General features: G+C 39.7%; 1 protein-coding gene across 1 annotated transcript in view; it reads left to right on the forward strand.

The window, feature by feature from the left end:
- Positions 1–15,798, forward strand: part of LOC139145048 (uncharacterized) — a 33,398-nt gene extending 17,600 nt beyond the window's left edge. The window contains exons 2-3 of the mRNA XM_070715975.1: positions 9,673–9,861; positions 10,834–15,798. Coding sequence (XP_070572076.1) covers positions 9,673–9,861; positions 10,834–12,473 — 1,829 coding nt within the window. The 3' untranslated portion in view covers positions 12,474–15,798. The remainder of the gene's footprint in view (positions 1–9,672; positions 9,862–10,833) is intronic.
- Positions 15,799–16,698: the final 900 nt, after the last annotated feature.

Raw genomic sequence — 16,698 nt, forward strand, 5'->3', positions numbered from 1 at the left:
GTACTTGGGAATTTTCAGAAATATTAATCGCCTCAAATCAACCGCCTACAAGTCGACCGCCTACAAGTCAATAAATTGTCGTTCTTTAAGATGATGTATAGCAAATTTGTTTTCTTCAACTTCTGCATAAGGAGCTTAAAAAACGCATTGCAATTATCGCAAAAGTCGTTTCAGCTTTCAAATGTCGTTCCTTAATCCTTCAATGGTTTTCGCAATGTGTAAAGATTAAAACACCTTCACTCTGGTTTCCATATAATACTTTCGCTTCACACTTCGATATACAGAAACACTGCAATATTTTTACCACAAATACACCATCAAAAGTATCGTCACATCTTGGATGTGTTCTCATCACTATATTTTTTTCAAAATGACACATGTCGTTTCCATATGCTAATAATTGACTTTCATCAGTAAAATTATCTTGTGATGCACTTTCCATTACTTTTGTTCTCTATGTAAAATGCAGTTTCCTGTTCTATCCCCGAAGCCATGTCAAATACCATGTTGCAAACTTGTAAACACAGTATGTATGCGTGTAATGTCCAGGGTTATTGTTGACAATCTAGTGGCGTGTCATGTCCAGGACCATTGTTGACAATCTAGTGTAGAATGTATCTGTCAACTATAACATGTATTGTATCGTAGCCTTTTCAATATAAGTGAAATTTGTGACATCATCCCCCCTCCCCAAGGTTATTCCTGATAATCTATACGATTATCCAGTGCTTATCCCAGATTATCCCAGATATTTTCCTCAGCTACAAATTCACCGGCATTGTGAAACTATAAAATAATAGCAAGAATGTACTCCCTTCCGGTCCATAATGGACTCAAGTAAAGTTTGTACTCCTTAATGTACTCGACTTCACCCTGTACATTATGTTGTGCAAAAGTTTCGTTTCGTCTACTATGGGCTGAGTGGGGGTACATTATTGCTAAATATTGTACGGAAAGTATTGTGCTGAAAACAGGAATAATAAGACTTTAAGGACACAAGTCCTACAGTTAACTTTTATTTTCGATTTTGTTAGGTTTTTTTTTGAGTTTTGTGATTTCTTCGTCTACATGGACAAACGGTCAAAGGGAGCATCGCATGTTGGTGACGTCACCTCTGAAAATGTATGACGTATTAGGACAAGCGTCGTCCATCATGAAATCTCTCTGATAAACCGATGATTGAGACCTTGCTCAGGCTACCGAGAAAAATGACAGTGTGTGTGTGAGTTCTCCGATAGGGAAATTTGAAAAATTCATGAAAACACCAATCGGATTGATAGCATCTGTATATCAGCGTAACTTTGACCTAAGATGCCGCAGGGCACTAGTATGACTTTTGGCCCAGCTGTTCTGTTGAACAGAAACGTATTTTTGATGAGTTTGTGAGCGAGAGAAAGAAGCCTTTGATGTACGTCCTTTGTGAGCAGCAACTTCCAGCAAGGAGCTTTTTTGTACCAGTACATTACTTATTTGCAAGAAGTCTGTCCGGTACATGTATGAAACGTTTGTACTTGAAGTTATGACTAATAAGGCCGTTAGCCTTGTGCAAATATCTTGTAAACATGAAAAATAAAAGAATTTTAACCGTACGTGGCAAAAAGGTGTCAAATAGCATTACCAATGGCCTTGCTGTGGTGTCTGTTTGATAGACTGGATATGCCCACTCTTTCCGAAAAGCCAGATCTAATTTCCGAATACTAGTTGTCGTTTGACCAATATCCCTGACCAATTCCACTGGCGTTATACATGCTCTTCCTCTTAATTATCTGAGTTACCGGAAAGAGAACTATTTGAACTTGCAAATATTGAGTACATGCCGTGTTACTTGACCTGTTTAATTCTCAACTCTACAGTTTGGTATGTTGGTTGTCTAATGTAAGCAGTTAAAAAGTCTCTCTCTCTCTCTCTCTCTCTCTCTCTCTCTCTCTCTCTCTCTCTCTCTCTCTCTGGACATAGATTATACAATTGTTGTATTTCCTGAGAGTTTTTTTTGAACTCAACAGTTCGGCATCTTCAAACATTTCAGAACGGTGATTGACAAAACATAGCCTCTGCGTCAGCTAAATTTTGAAATAAAAAATTTGAAGGAAGCCATCATACATTATGTTGTATCACCTACCTGCAATAGGCGCTAATGAGGTACCAGCACATTTAACAAACCTCGGCGTGCAGTATACTGTGTGGATACATTTGGCGAGATACATTTGGCAATTATTGTGTTCATTCATGGATATTGTTCGGGCTACTGATTGATTTCAAGAAGCTGTAACTGGCGTCTTTCTTGCCTTAAAAAACGCCGAATAATATAACGACTATGCACTTTGAATGTTTCACATATTTGTTCAGTGGAACTCATGGTTGCTGGCTATATACGAGGAGTGCATCCACGCTCCTTCTCTGCGAGCGTAGTTTACCGCTGTATCTTACTGCATTAAGCACTTGTTACAGCGGCTTTGGAAAGAACCACGGCGCTGACAATATCATTTAGGTTTATGTCTAAACGTGAAGTTTTGTCTTATTGTGCCATCATTGATTTTAGACATTTGACCAACTGGACCACACTGCTATGTTCCATAAACCACGGGAAACGTTTATCAATGATAAAGTGCTAAATTTCTAAATATATGATATTTTTGGTAAAAGAGACAGGTCATACATTACACACTATGTAAAAAAAACATGACATTCAATACCAGCTGAGTAAAATCCTGACTAAGAAGACTACTCGATAACAATCATATTTTTTTAAATTTCACTTGAGGCATTCCATGTCTGCTGTTATTCAATTATGTGATAACGGCGAATCTCTGTAAAGAGCAAAGCCATTACTAATTGTACATGACATTTAATCCTCATTATTTCATTAACATGATGCAGAGAAAACTACAAACTTAATGCTGATTTTATATATATACTATATATATATATATATATATATATATATATATATATATATATATATATATATATATAATATATATTAAATATTAATATCACTAGGAAACCCGTTTCGTAGTTACCTTCAATGATTGCATCAGATGTACGCGTATGCCACGCCCCATCGATACTCATCTGTATCAGTTACACCCTGACCGTGGTAGCTTTAAAGAATATTACTGTCGGGGGGAGGGGAGAAGCTTTTTGCTAAAAGTACATCGTATCGTGGCCGGTTAATTAAAAGGTGACCAGCAAAGATCCGCCTTACTTCCCTTTACTTTTAATGCATCTTTGGTACCATTGTCTGTGGCGATCTTCAGTGGCCTAGTATACATTTCTGTTAGTTCACGCTATCCCAATCTAAATTACAGCTTGCCATGCGAAACTCGACTTGAGTACAAATGTATTGCCTATGAATCAGTGAGCAGGATAACATTATGACGGATTAGCTTACATAATTTCATTACACGCCACTGATTAAATACAAAATAATCTTTCAAAAAGTGATCAATGTCTGACCAAAACATCCGGTGTGTTGAATATGGACCAGAACATTTATGTGACGCCTACGCACAAATGATTAGTAATTACTGAGTGTTGTTTGCAAAATCAAGGGTCATCTGCATACTCAATTAAATCCAGCACAAGGGCAAGCTTTTCAACATAAGCTGCGAATGCTTGATAAAGCTTGGAGAAAACGGTCATCATAAACGAATGTGGCACTGTAATAAGACGGAAATTTTACACATTGTGATCAATATTTGACATATCAACGAAAAACCAGATTTTAACTTGGTCAGTCCGCTATACATCATATTCAGAGTGAAATTTAGATCACATAAAATTCGGGTCTGCCCTTTTTTATCAATCACGCTACGCCTTAAGCCTTACTCATGGAGTATATACTATACACAGAACTATAATTGTGAATTAAATTCTTAAATGTGAGAGTATCAAGGTATTATTTATCTCGAAGTCGTTTTCTGGGGTGTAATGAACAGAAAACCACTACAAGACTCGGGAACACGGGAGCACACTCCATTCAGTTCACTTCATGTGGTTGTTGTTGTTTGATCAATCGAGTCTCGAACACGGGAGCGCATTCATCTCAAAGCTGGTGTTCATTTAGGGCTTCAATTTGCAGTCTTAAATGAATGCATTCAACAGGCAAGAAAACCCTGCAGTCAGAACGTAGCGAGTTAATGTGTGCATTTGTTCGGTTTCAAGGACAGCGCTGTCACCGATATTTCAAAAAGGGCCATTTTTAAATTACACCTTTGAATAGTGGACTTCGTGTTGAGCTGATAACATGCGTGGCTCCCACAAATGATAAGATAAGTCACGTGACTTAAGAAAACAAGGAAAAGGAAGCAAACAGATATACCATATCTCCAAACTCGCTTGTTAGATAGCTTTGATCTCACCGTCCATTCTGCAATATGGTCTGCCCTTAGGGCTTCATATAATCGATAATCTAAAATGGCATTACGGTCATGTGCCAAGTAAGCGCTAAATCGACACTGACATGCCGGCAACATTTCGTATTAGATCTTGAGGTTTTTCACTCTATTTGTCAGAATATCCCGTCAAGAATTCTGACATACCGCGTTTTAAACGTAGGACATGCGAGGATTTTAATGCGGTAATTTATATTATCCATTATTGTCTTTGTCAAAAACGCCAACGTAAAAGTGAAATAAAGCAAATGCATAATTTTACGTAAACTTGACATTGAAAGAAAACTGATAAATCTTACAGCCAAGGGAGTGATTTGTTCACCCTGTTGTATTATTTCGGCAGTTCTCGCGCTGTTTTATACAGAAAACGTGAATACGAGTGATCTCGCTTGCACAAAGCTTCCCACAAACGAATGTCCTCTTATGAAATTGTCACGATTACATTAGCCGTCGGCCGGATCCTACCGCCGTGATTAGAAGCGATCATCTGTTTCCAAGGCAACGTCATTTTAGCCTTGATATCATTTGTTAGATTGAATGGGAGTTAAATTATCCCCGGTTCATTCGGCGAGGTACACGCGTCAACTTCGAGGAAATGCACATATAAGCTATTTATTCCGTGTCAACCGCAGCCTTTGGAAAGAGAATGAAACCTTCCAAGTCGACTCAGCTTGTCGAGTCTGGCCTTAGGGCGACATGTTAGCGTTCAGTAGGGCTGATTCAAAAATGACGTCATATTCGTCTGAAATCACTTGACAAGAGTTTCGAAAATTTCACGCAAAGAAAAAAAATCGACGAAAATGGTCATCAATTACGAACAATGATATGAGATATGACACAAAAGTGTGAAGGACTCCTGCAACACCGAGGCGATGTGATAAACCGACGCATTGGGAAATTTCGTCCGAAAGTTCTCTCGACCATAGCCAATATCGCTCACGTGATGCTTCATTTATCAACAACCGACAGTCGCGGTCAGCACAATTTCATTAGTGGAATTCTAATTTAAAAGCCGGATAAACTTGATCAAATTTATCTCGATGGACGAGATAAACTAAGTGTTACGATCGATTTCCAACTGAAGGTCATTTGCCCGCTACACGCTAGCCACGCCTCTCCCCAAGCTGCAAACACTGAGTTCTTCAACGCAAGCTGTTGTTTGTCATCAATTCTAATAATGCAACGTAATCGCACAAGATTGCCTATTTTTACCACATATCGAGTTCAACAGATTTCAGTGAAAGAAGTCAATTTTAGAGGGATAATATCTGTAACTTTTCGCAATATTTTCATTGTTTGTTTCCTTTGCATTGTATATTAGACATACATTTTATTCTATCAAAGAGCATTCAGTGTAATGTGTGATGTTAATGTTAATAAATGAATTGTAATCTGGAGGATATTCAGCCATCGACAATAACACTGGTTATCATATACCCATGCCAATATAACCCCACCCTGGTGACGTTTCCAGTAAAGTTACAAGATTCAACATATTAGTCCTGTATTTCGTCACCCGATCCTTGTTTCTCAAAGCCCTTCAAACTTTTATGTCTGCAACATCGCATCGTAGGCCGAGAGCGACAGCCATTTTGTTTGTTTACTTTGTTTACTATCAAATTGTAAATGTATTTAGGGAATACTCCAAAAGCGATGACGTTTATCGCATAATCGGCGTTTACTGTAAAATATCATGGCTGACGTTTTACGGCAAACGTCACCAGGATGGAGCGATATGGGCATTGGTATATTATAATGGGTATATCATACCAGTATATTGATGACGCATATGCTGCGATCCGATTAATCGAGACGTGAAAATAACCATGCTACACTAGTATTCGATATAGATCAGCAACGGGTATACTGCGAGATTTTGACCAGTTGATACTGTCGCTCGTGCATAAATATCGTGAACTGGTGAAAATCTCGTGTTATACAGACGCTGGGTGTGGTTAATTGCTCAAATAAGCTCCAAATATTACTTTCATACTGGCGATAAGCGTGACGGTGCTCAGTAGCGGAACACTGGTACTTTGGGCGTAACTTTTGGAGAAGATCAATAAATTGCAACAGATACTTTACAGAAAGAACAAAAATGATGTAAAAACACACCAGAGGTTCAGTCTTTATAAGGATCTTTCAGTACACTTGGTCGTTTCCATATACCTCATATACCTGATCATGAAGCGGTGACGACTGCAGGGTATAATATTTTAGGATTTCATCCAAAGCTGTCGGATGGCGCTTGCGGAAAACAACTTCCGATAGGAGTTTTGATTTCGATCCACAATATTTTTCAGTTTATACAACTGTGTTCTTGTTCTACTCCCTGCAGCATGTTGAACTGTCCAGTATTCAGCTTGCTGACACAGCCTGTGTAGGTGTACCATACATTTGTATCACTGACAACTGACTGTCAGTCTGGACTCTAATTAAATTATCACCTAATACATATTTGCATATACAGGCTTTGTCGACAAACTGAATATTGTGTGTTTGAGGATGCTGTAGGGAAACAGTAAGAAACTGTAGTTGATATATCGCACAGAAATATTGCAAAATCATCAACAGTTGCAGCTTCTGCCCTGTTACTGGGCTCAAGTTTGTTTTTTTTACGACAAATCATACATGTTTAGATTTTTTCAAGATAAAAGTCATGAAATGTGACAAAATGCCTCTAGAGTTTGTTAAACTATTATAAACATTACAACAATTGGATGACATAAAAATGGTATTTATTTTTCATTGATTTACATACAAAAACTTGGAATTGGAAAATGTAAAACGTAAAAGGGAACCAAACAATTTTCAAGTCCTCCCCTTACAGGCAGAGCAAAATTTTCAAGTCCCCCCTCTACTACCCCAAAATTTTCGAACCCACCCCCTGAATTCCTCCAACCCCCCCCCCCCCCCCACATTTTTTGTGAACGCAGCTTTACATCAGTAAAGTGAAGTTCACTGGGATGGCGAGGTTAAGTGGTAGCATAGGTGAACTTATCGGTCTCCTTGGCGCATCAAATTTCATAAGGTGAACGTGAATAATTGGCTCTTCAGTCCAATCTGTCTCTTTTGTTCAAACGTTATCAGAAAGAGAGGAGAAGGTTAGAATAGACGTGTCCGTTTCTCTTGAGAATCACTAAAATGACTGGTAACTGGAGCATGCGCATGAGAGGCGAAGCGCGTTCGTTTACTCCACACGTGCGAGTGTTTCGCTCTCCGTAGACGTTACACGAAATTGAGCGCCTGGAAATGCAGTGCGGATTATGTTTCAATTTGAGCTTAACTAGAAAGAATTTCAATCATCACTCCCCTATTGTCGTTGTCCATGACCCTGTCGCAACTCTAGAATCTTCATCCACACCATTGTAGATTCATTTTTTGCGTGCCTGTCTTTTACTAAAACTTCCAGATACCGTCGCTCTTGCTCTGCACAAAGCGACCAGCGAGCACTAAATATTATTAGAGAAGAGGTTAAACATTTCTGCAAAAGCTTGAACTGTGTCAGTGTGTGTCTATGGCGACAGTTCCTATGGCAAACAAATACATGTAACTATACTTATTGCCGTCCTAATCGCCGCCATCAGTTATTGTTAAGAGTCACGCGGAGCATTATTTTCCTGATTGGCGTAACTGATGTGGGAAATTTGGATGGGCAGTTAATAGATATGGACTGTTTCCGATGAAACACTAATGCGGAGACAGTGAATGGGTAGCTATAGGCAAGCACTGTCACAATCAAGCTAATGTTATGAAATATTAAATACCTAATACATTTTCCGTAATTGATAAATCAATGTAGTGTTCGTCCGACCCTGTGCTCTGCATTGAGTGTTCACGCTATCTGTTATGCCTGCCTGACTGCCTGTCTGTCTGTCTGTCTGTCTGTCTGTCTGTATACTTGCCTGTTGGCATTCTTTTGCAGCTGCGTAGCTTTCCTATCTGTCTGTCCTATCTTTGACACACACCTTGTCTGTGTCTTTGATAAGTTACGATAATATCTACATAAAGCGATGAACATGATGTTACACTGTGTTATCCTAATTCTGTCTCGCTAAAAACCGATTTTAATACCGGTCCCCGTAAGCTACTAATTCGCAAATCAATGCCAGTTTTTAGCTCACATTTGGTATACCAATGTGAGGTTATCGTATAAGCTGAATCAGTTCATTTGCATCTGATTTGCATGTCTGTATGTCTGTATATTTGTGGGTATGTGCGGATGTATATCCGTCACACACAAAGGCTCCCATACCGCCAAGCTACCGTCTCAGTATTTGGTGTACAGGTAGATGTAGGGGTTGAGATGTGAATGGTTCAAATGAACACATCGGTGTCAAAAATATGCAAATGAGGTACGAAAAAGGGAAATACTGCAAGTGTGCAGAAGTGGTGGCAGTGAACTGAATCAGCCCACACATCTGAATAAGAGGATTTGGACCTTTAACCTATTTGTATGCAGGGTACCTATTATGTTTGGGAGTGGTAGCAGTAACTGAAACAGCTAATTGATCATTTTCGTCATTGTTTATGAACTGTGACATATTAACATGATCTGCTGAAACCATATGGATGTCTATTTTTGTACATCCATGGTAGAAAGATTCTCTGCTATGCATGTTGCTAAAGTTGACCTTCAGTACCTAAAGTTTCAGACCTTATTTACTGTTGTCATTCTTAATTTTCTGGTTTAAATATTTCTTGTGGTTTTTCTGGTTGTACTGTGCAGAAATTGTCATACGTCAACGTATAATTTTCCTGCACTGAACAGATAGAAATAACACTTATTGTTGATCTTTGGTATGTACCAATTCTGATCAAATTTGAGCGACACCGTATAATTGCAGTATTTTTACGGTCTTAAAATTTGCAATGGACACGCACGACAAAAGTTGCATTGGACTTAACTTTCACAAAAGTCAAACAGATTATTCCGATTTCTATTAGATTTTTTGCTTTCCACATTGACCTTTTGAGCGCAAATGTCAATTTTGTCACGTTTATAAAATAAACACAAGTGGATTTTTTTTCAGATTTCTGCCAAAATTTTGATAAAAAACTTTAGCCAATGAAATGTGATGTCCGTTTGGTCCAAAATTATAAAAAGACACAGAAAAATTCATACAAATTGGTAAAATATTTCACTAAAATTTTTGTGAGAAAAAATTACAGTACTCAAAGGGTTGAAGTGTGTATGTACGGCTTGTGTATTTCTGCAATTCTTAATTGTAGTACTTTTTCTGTGTCTCTGTCATACACTTTATGTATCTTCCTCCAGGCTGTTTGCGCTACACCTGCCTGTTCTTATCGCTCTTCTCCGAAGCATCGATCGCAGTCATGCGGCAGATGGCCGTTGCCTGTCCCTACGGATTTCGCAATAATATACGGCGTCCCAGGGTGCTGAAGATGCTGCTTTGTTTGTGGACATCGGGGCTACTTTTTGGTCTTCTTCCCATACTTGTAAAAGGTAAGGATTCCCACATCTATCACGGTCGCGCCTCAGAGACAATGAGTTGACTCAAAGATACCGGTCTGGGTCATAATGCTTTCAATAACTGAAGCTGGCTCAACTTGTGATAGCACCACTCTAGATTTTCATTATAAGATGGCAATGTCATGATGTTCAAGGTATCGTTCTCAGAGTTTTAACTTTTCGCTACCTGTCCACTAGCTATGATTATAAGTAGTATTAATCGACCGTTTCTATGTAATTGTTCGGGAGGAATCCTCCATTTTTCAAGCTATTCTATGCAATTTAGACAGGATTCTCCACCACGTAGTTAGAGTGACAAGTGTAAAACTGAACTTCTCCATTCTATGTAACACTGACGTAAGTTAAAATTAGCGACTTTACGTTTTTTTACCAGTGTCACCAACCTCTCGGAAGCTTTTATGCAAATTGGTTAGCTGAAACTCCTTGTTCCTGTTGAATTATTTCAAAAAAATTCACCACTCGGTCACTCTAGCTTTAGACCCCTTAAGTTGCTGTGAATAATGTCAAATCTACTGCTTAGATTTAACCTTCCTAGTTGCTGCACATTTCCAGCCACGGCAAAGTGTGCGTGCTGCTTCCTTCAACAATGCTCGGTCCCGGGCGTTGAATTCTGTCCGACGACGATCACTGAATATTTGATTCTACTTTCTCCTATTTCTGGTGCTAAAACTATTAAAACTATGGAGGAGACACTTTTTTAATGTGATGAACACAAATGTTGATAACATAAAAGCATATGAAAGCGTTAATCCCCTTCGTAGGCGGCTATAGTATACACTTGATTTGGGTTCATTTCGTTGCATTTATGTCGAGTATTGAACCCGAATTTAGTGTATCTTAAATCCCCAAGAAGGCCTTTATTACGAATGCAGAATTTCTTGCGTATATTGGACAGTTATGTTGATGCCAATTTTTTAAATATTATTCCTTTTGTCTTTCACGCAGAAACGAGATACAGTATGTACAACTACCTATCGGTATGTGATATCGATACTCCCACTGGCGGTGGTGGCACTGTCATGATGACCACATTGGTCGTGGTAGGCGCATTCTTCCCCGTGGTCACCATGGCAGTCTGTTACTTATGGCTGCTGTTTTCGCTCTCTAAACACAACACCGTCGTCATCGTGGGAAGCAACAACGCCGGCGCTGAGCCCGAGAAAAGGCAAGTGCAGATGCGCCCAAGGAAAGTGATTTTGCATATGAAGGCACGGGGTGTGATATTTGCAATCTTGGCAAAGGTGTTCATCCTACTCGCACCGTTCAGCGTTGTGACTTTGATGGCAAGTCTTGCAAGTGGTAGAACTGCGTCAATCTTTGGGGTCCTGTCGATTTGGTTACTTTACATAAACAGCGCCATAAATCCGATCGCGTACGGCTTTCTGAACAAACAGCTTCGTCACGATTTCTACGAGTATTTGAAAGAGTACCACCCAGTGACGTTGGGAGTGCTCAAGACCACCTGCCTCTGTTGCTGCAGTTTCCCTGAAAAGGACACCGACGCCCGACGGTCGGCTTCAGCGATGGGTCTGCCCTATGGCGTGAATGCCGACAACAAGCAACAAATAATGACGATCTCCGAGAAAGTTGTGGTGCAGACTGTCCTTCCTGAACTTCCAATGCAGAAAAATCCCCCTATACGGAAATTGGTACGGCAGTGCTCGTCTACGCTGACGTTGCCGGAGAAGCGATCAAGCTGGGAGATCCCGTTCGAAACGCGATCAAAGCACTATGTCAGGAGACAGTCGACACTGTCGTCGTCTTCTAGGTCTTCATCGTTTTCAATTCGCCGGTTGAGCCGACAGAAGCGAATGAGAAGTAGCGAAAGTTACTCGCCGGAGAGTCGTCCATCAAACATGCCAGATTTGATCAACAACAGCGACAGCGTAAGTCAGTCGAGCTCGCGACGCGATTCGCTGAAAAGTCACTTCTCCGTCTCGTCGCTAGGCAACCGCGCAAGACGCCTGAGTCAAAGTACGCGTTCACGCCTAAAGTCATCCCTCTCGAGATCCAAGTCGGAAGACAGACACGAACTGCCGCTGTTGGACCTGATGTCTCTTGGTGAGTCGGACGACGGCACCATGGACTCACCATCCGACCATTACAGGGTCTCTCTGCAACAACTGCCGGAAGAATCTTTCATCATGGACGGCGGCAGCTTTAACGAAGCCGCAAACTCCCCCGGCCCAGAGGAAGTCAACTATCGCTCCGGGGCAGACTCGGTGTCCCTTCCGTGCAGGCTACAACGTTCTTGCTCGACTTGGTCAGACAGACGCAACGGCGCAAACAGCGATGCCTCTGACCAGACGTCGTTGTCGCAGAAGAGAGCGCTTTCCTTAGTGATGTTGCAGCAGCTATACGACAGTTTCATCGACATCAAAGGCGTAACTTTCGACAGTGTTAGCGATACTTCTGATGCCGAAAATCAGAGGTCGCCTCCCGAATTACAAAGGACGATGTCGTGCGGCTCTGTCGTTGTGTCCAATGTCTTCAATGGGTCGCCCCAATCATTGAAAGAATCGTCGAGTCCACAGCTCCCCGGATGTGTCGGCAGGGAATCAATATGCTCAACTATTCCCGAATAACGGCAGGTGTTTTTCATGACGTATTTGTTAAACTAACTTTGGTCTCCGAAAACATACACCAAAATCTGCACTCTGTGCTAGCAGACGGCGAATCGCTAATGGAATGTCTGCCCCTATTGACGTTTGATTTTCATCACGATTTTCATAGCCACAGGCGATAAAGTGACGTGCAAGGGGCTAACCGATTAGTCCGTTTGGGTTTTTTCCTGCCTGACACGAAGACTTTGGAGAAAACTTCAGACTGTAGCACAACAACTACTCGTAGGCTCAAGTAACTTACTAAATCATAAATCACAATGTCGGATCAAACTTTGTCAGAAAACAATTGAAAATAATATTCATTTCACCTTAGCTTATCCAGTCGTTAATCACCATTTTAACCCTTTTCCTGCCAAGTCCATATTTCACCATCAGGTCAAGATGGTTAAAATTAATGAAACATAACATATTCCACATGGTGTATTTTAACATAATACTGTAGATTTGAAGGCTGTTGAAAACATAAATACTGTAAACTTGATTTTTGTGGACTAAAGATGCTATATGCAAGCCAAGCGGGTGAAAATACGTCATGTTTGGGCTCGATACCGCTTTTTACTGACTTGGCTGATGGGGAAGTAATAGTCTTTATACTGTCTGGCAGGAAAAGGGTTAAAGGAACATCATCGCTATCTTTTGACCCTTTTTTCACAAATATTGTAGCAAACGAGCAGTTGCTGATGTTGTTCGACTTATTGAAAGATGTCTAAAAGTGGTAGCCCACCTAAAACCCCTGACCCGAGGTTTTTCTAATAGGCAAGATGGGATGGAAGTTGTCTGTGGTCGACCATTTTTAGACATCTTTCAATAAGTCGAACAACATCAGCAACTGCTCGTTTGCAACAATATTGGTGATAAAGGATCAAAAGATAGCGATAATGTCCCTTTAATATAAGTTTTTTTTTCCATTCTGGTCAAATTAGAATGAGAGTAGACAGAACAAAGGCACTGTGTTGACAAAATGAAGTATAGTTTCCGATTAGATATTAATTTTTATAAAATGATATCAAGGTTTTTTACCTTTAAGTTAATCTTAGTATGTAATAACAGCATTCAGCTTCTCACCTTACTGCTACCGTACCAAACTTCTCTGCCTTCTGAAATTGATAGCATAGGGGTTTTCAAGCTATTTTGATGAGAAATATTGATTTGAAAAAAGTATTACTTGAGTGCAACGCCGCATTATTTGATCATGTGTTTGACTTTTATTTGAAAAACTCAAGCAATTTGAAACCTTATTTTATGCTTTCGGACAAAAGTTACTCATATATAAGCTGACTCGATGTTATTATGAAATAATCAAATATAAACCCAATGATGACAAAATGATATTTTGACGATCTCACCCCATGTCACATTTTCAAGTCTGTTGGACCATATGGACAATGCAATACATCCCGAGGCAGTGCGAGGATTTCCCAAAAAGATCAGTTGGTCAGTTTATCTTAGTAATAGTATGTTTTGGTAAACTCGGAATAGCGTCGAAAGTTAAAGTGTACCACAGAAAATTCAATTACAACATTTTGCGTCAAGCTGCCGCCACCTTCTTTAAAAACGTCACCAAGGGAAATTAACCAGGGTGTTATTTTAATGATTTGGACTCAATGAATATGGTCTTCGCCGTTAAGGTAGAATGCTCCTCCAGGACATATATTCGGACTCACAAGTCTGTATACATTTCTTTTCTGATCTACTACTTGTGGGGGCTCATTTTAAAGGTCCAGGAGTAAAAGAAAAATATCATCGTCTTAATTTCATTTGAAAATCGAAAACTTTATTTTTCCCAATAGAGTTAACATAGGGATGGCGGCCATTTTTAATTTCACATACATGTAACGACAAATGTTAAGTAATTTTTTTTTGTAGTTACAAACTTTTCACGGTGGCCTCTGATTGTTATTCTTGATTTAGTAAGAGGATGGTTGAAAGTTCCATTGGGGGAAAATTTTGGGCAATAGTTTAAGTCTTTCACTTTCGAGGCACATGCCACCTCACACGTAAGTGGAAACGTTAGATGACAATCCCCTCTTATCATTCAAACCAACATTTCTTTTTGCTGTTTTTCTTTTCCCGGAACCACGTATTCTTGTTGCATGATTTCCGCTAAATAATAAAAAAACAGAAGTTGTCTTCCTGGATATAAGTTACGTGTTACCATGGTGACATTCTAGTGTTGTTTGAGTTGTAAATTATCGTCAAGTCTCATATCAATGCAATGCATTTTAGTAACATTTTCAACAATGTCGTGTCAGTATGCCTCAAGTTTGAAACAAGGATAAAATTCCAGACAGTTAGGGGGTACATGTGAAGTCACTGATGACGTTGTTTCACACGGTCTCTAGAAAGTAACTACTGTAAGTGAAAGGGTGTGACGCAGAGTACACTTTACCGACTAGATCTTAACATAGCAAACGTTTGGTGACGTGAGTAACGTCAAAGCATTGCACTCCCTGACTGTCAGAACAACATAGAGGTTAAAAACGATATACTTCGTCCCGTTCCCCATTCCACCACCCCCTCGACCCCCTCCCCAGTGCGATACATACACTTCATCGAACGAATAATTTCACTGCTAGATATGTTTATACCATCAAAAAATTTAATGTATAAATTGCAGAGTTCAATTGACATTTCAGGCATTTAGCGTTCTTATTAGAGTCACTCCTCTTTCCTAGGGACTTTGTTCAATAACCTTAGGGTACTCGATCGTAATGACGGATTCGTGACAAAAGTAACTCCTTTGGTTTCTATGATTTCAAACCCTACCATCTCCCGCCGTACAAAAAGAAATCCCTCTCAGCAAACGTTATTCAAGGATGCATTGTATAATGTCATTTTCACCTATGTACAGGACACGAAGTCCACATTAAATACTTCTGAGTGAATGAAATGCGTGTCCATGCTTAAGTGGTAACGTTTGAAGGCCCCTAAAAACCATGTAAATCTCGTCAAAGAATGTGGTACAGGTTACTTCTGTTTAGCTTTATCTCGTAGTTGGATCAGTTTATAGCCAGGCTACGAATTGAATAAACGTTTGGTTTACGTTTTAGAAACCGTCTAATCATTCTCTGCTATACCTAATGAATTCTTCATCATTTCCGTGAGTCTCGTCAAATTGACAGTTGTTCACTTTTATCGCTCAAGTTATTTTACCACTAAATGGTTACTTTTTACCCCGAAATATGCTTGAATATAATCAAGTTGACATGATGTAACTTTATTGAAATTATACTTGTGATTTGTTGAATTGTTAGACTGATCTTTCACTAAAACTTTCAGTTTTGGACGGTAGAATTTTTTTCAGTTTACTGAATAAATATATGAATCATTCTGTCACTGATTTTGATGATGGTGGTGGTAGAGGGGATGATGATGATGATGATGATGATGATGATGATGATGATGATGATGATGATGATGATGATGATGATGATGATGATGATGATGATGATGATGATGATGATGATGATGATGATGATGATGGTGATGATGATGATGATGATGATGATGATGATGAAGAAGATGATGATGATGGTGATGATGATGATGATGATGATGATGATGATGATGATGATGATGATGATGATGATGATGATGATGATGATGATGATGATGATGATGATGATGATGATGATGATGATGATGATGATGATGATGATGATGATGATGATGATGATGATGATGATGATGATGATGACGACGATGACGGCGTTGATGATAATGATGTAGACGGCGATGACAGTGATAATGCTAATAGTGGCGTTGGTGGAAGGGATTGATGTTGATTACGAAGGCTATGGGCGATAACCTCTTATCCTCTTGGAGCACACAATAAGTGACAATGCTATAGCCATGAACCACGGCCGGCCTTTACATACACAAACCACACCGTACCATGGCCAGGTCATCGCAGTCCCACCATGACAGGCCTGTTATATATACAACGTGCTTGAAATTTCTATCAGTATCGCATTGCAAACTTTGGACGGCTGTACAGTCAATTAATAGAAGAGCGACACACGAAATGTCGAAAAGACCTGGCCATTCTGCCCGATTAAGACGATGCTACATTTTTGCCACCTCTTGTCTCCTAATAAGAAATGAATTCGTTGCCCAGGACGGTTACTTAATCAGCCACACAGGAAGTAGCTGTAAATCCCTGGGAAATACGACATGTAAGTTGGTA

The sequence above is a fragment of the Ptychodera flava genome, chromosome 12 (genome assembly GCF_041260155.1).
Source record: "Ptychodera flava strain L36383 chromosome 12, AS_Pfla_20210202, whole genome shotgun sequence".
Classification (NCBI taxonomy): domain Eukaryota; kingdom Metazoa; phylum Hemichordata; class Enteropneusta; family Ptychoderidae; genus Ptychodera; species Ptychodera flava.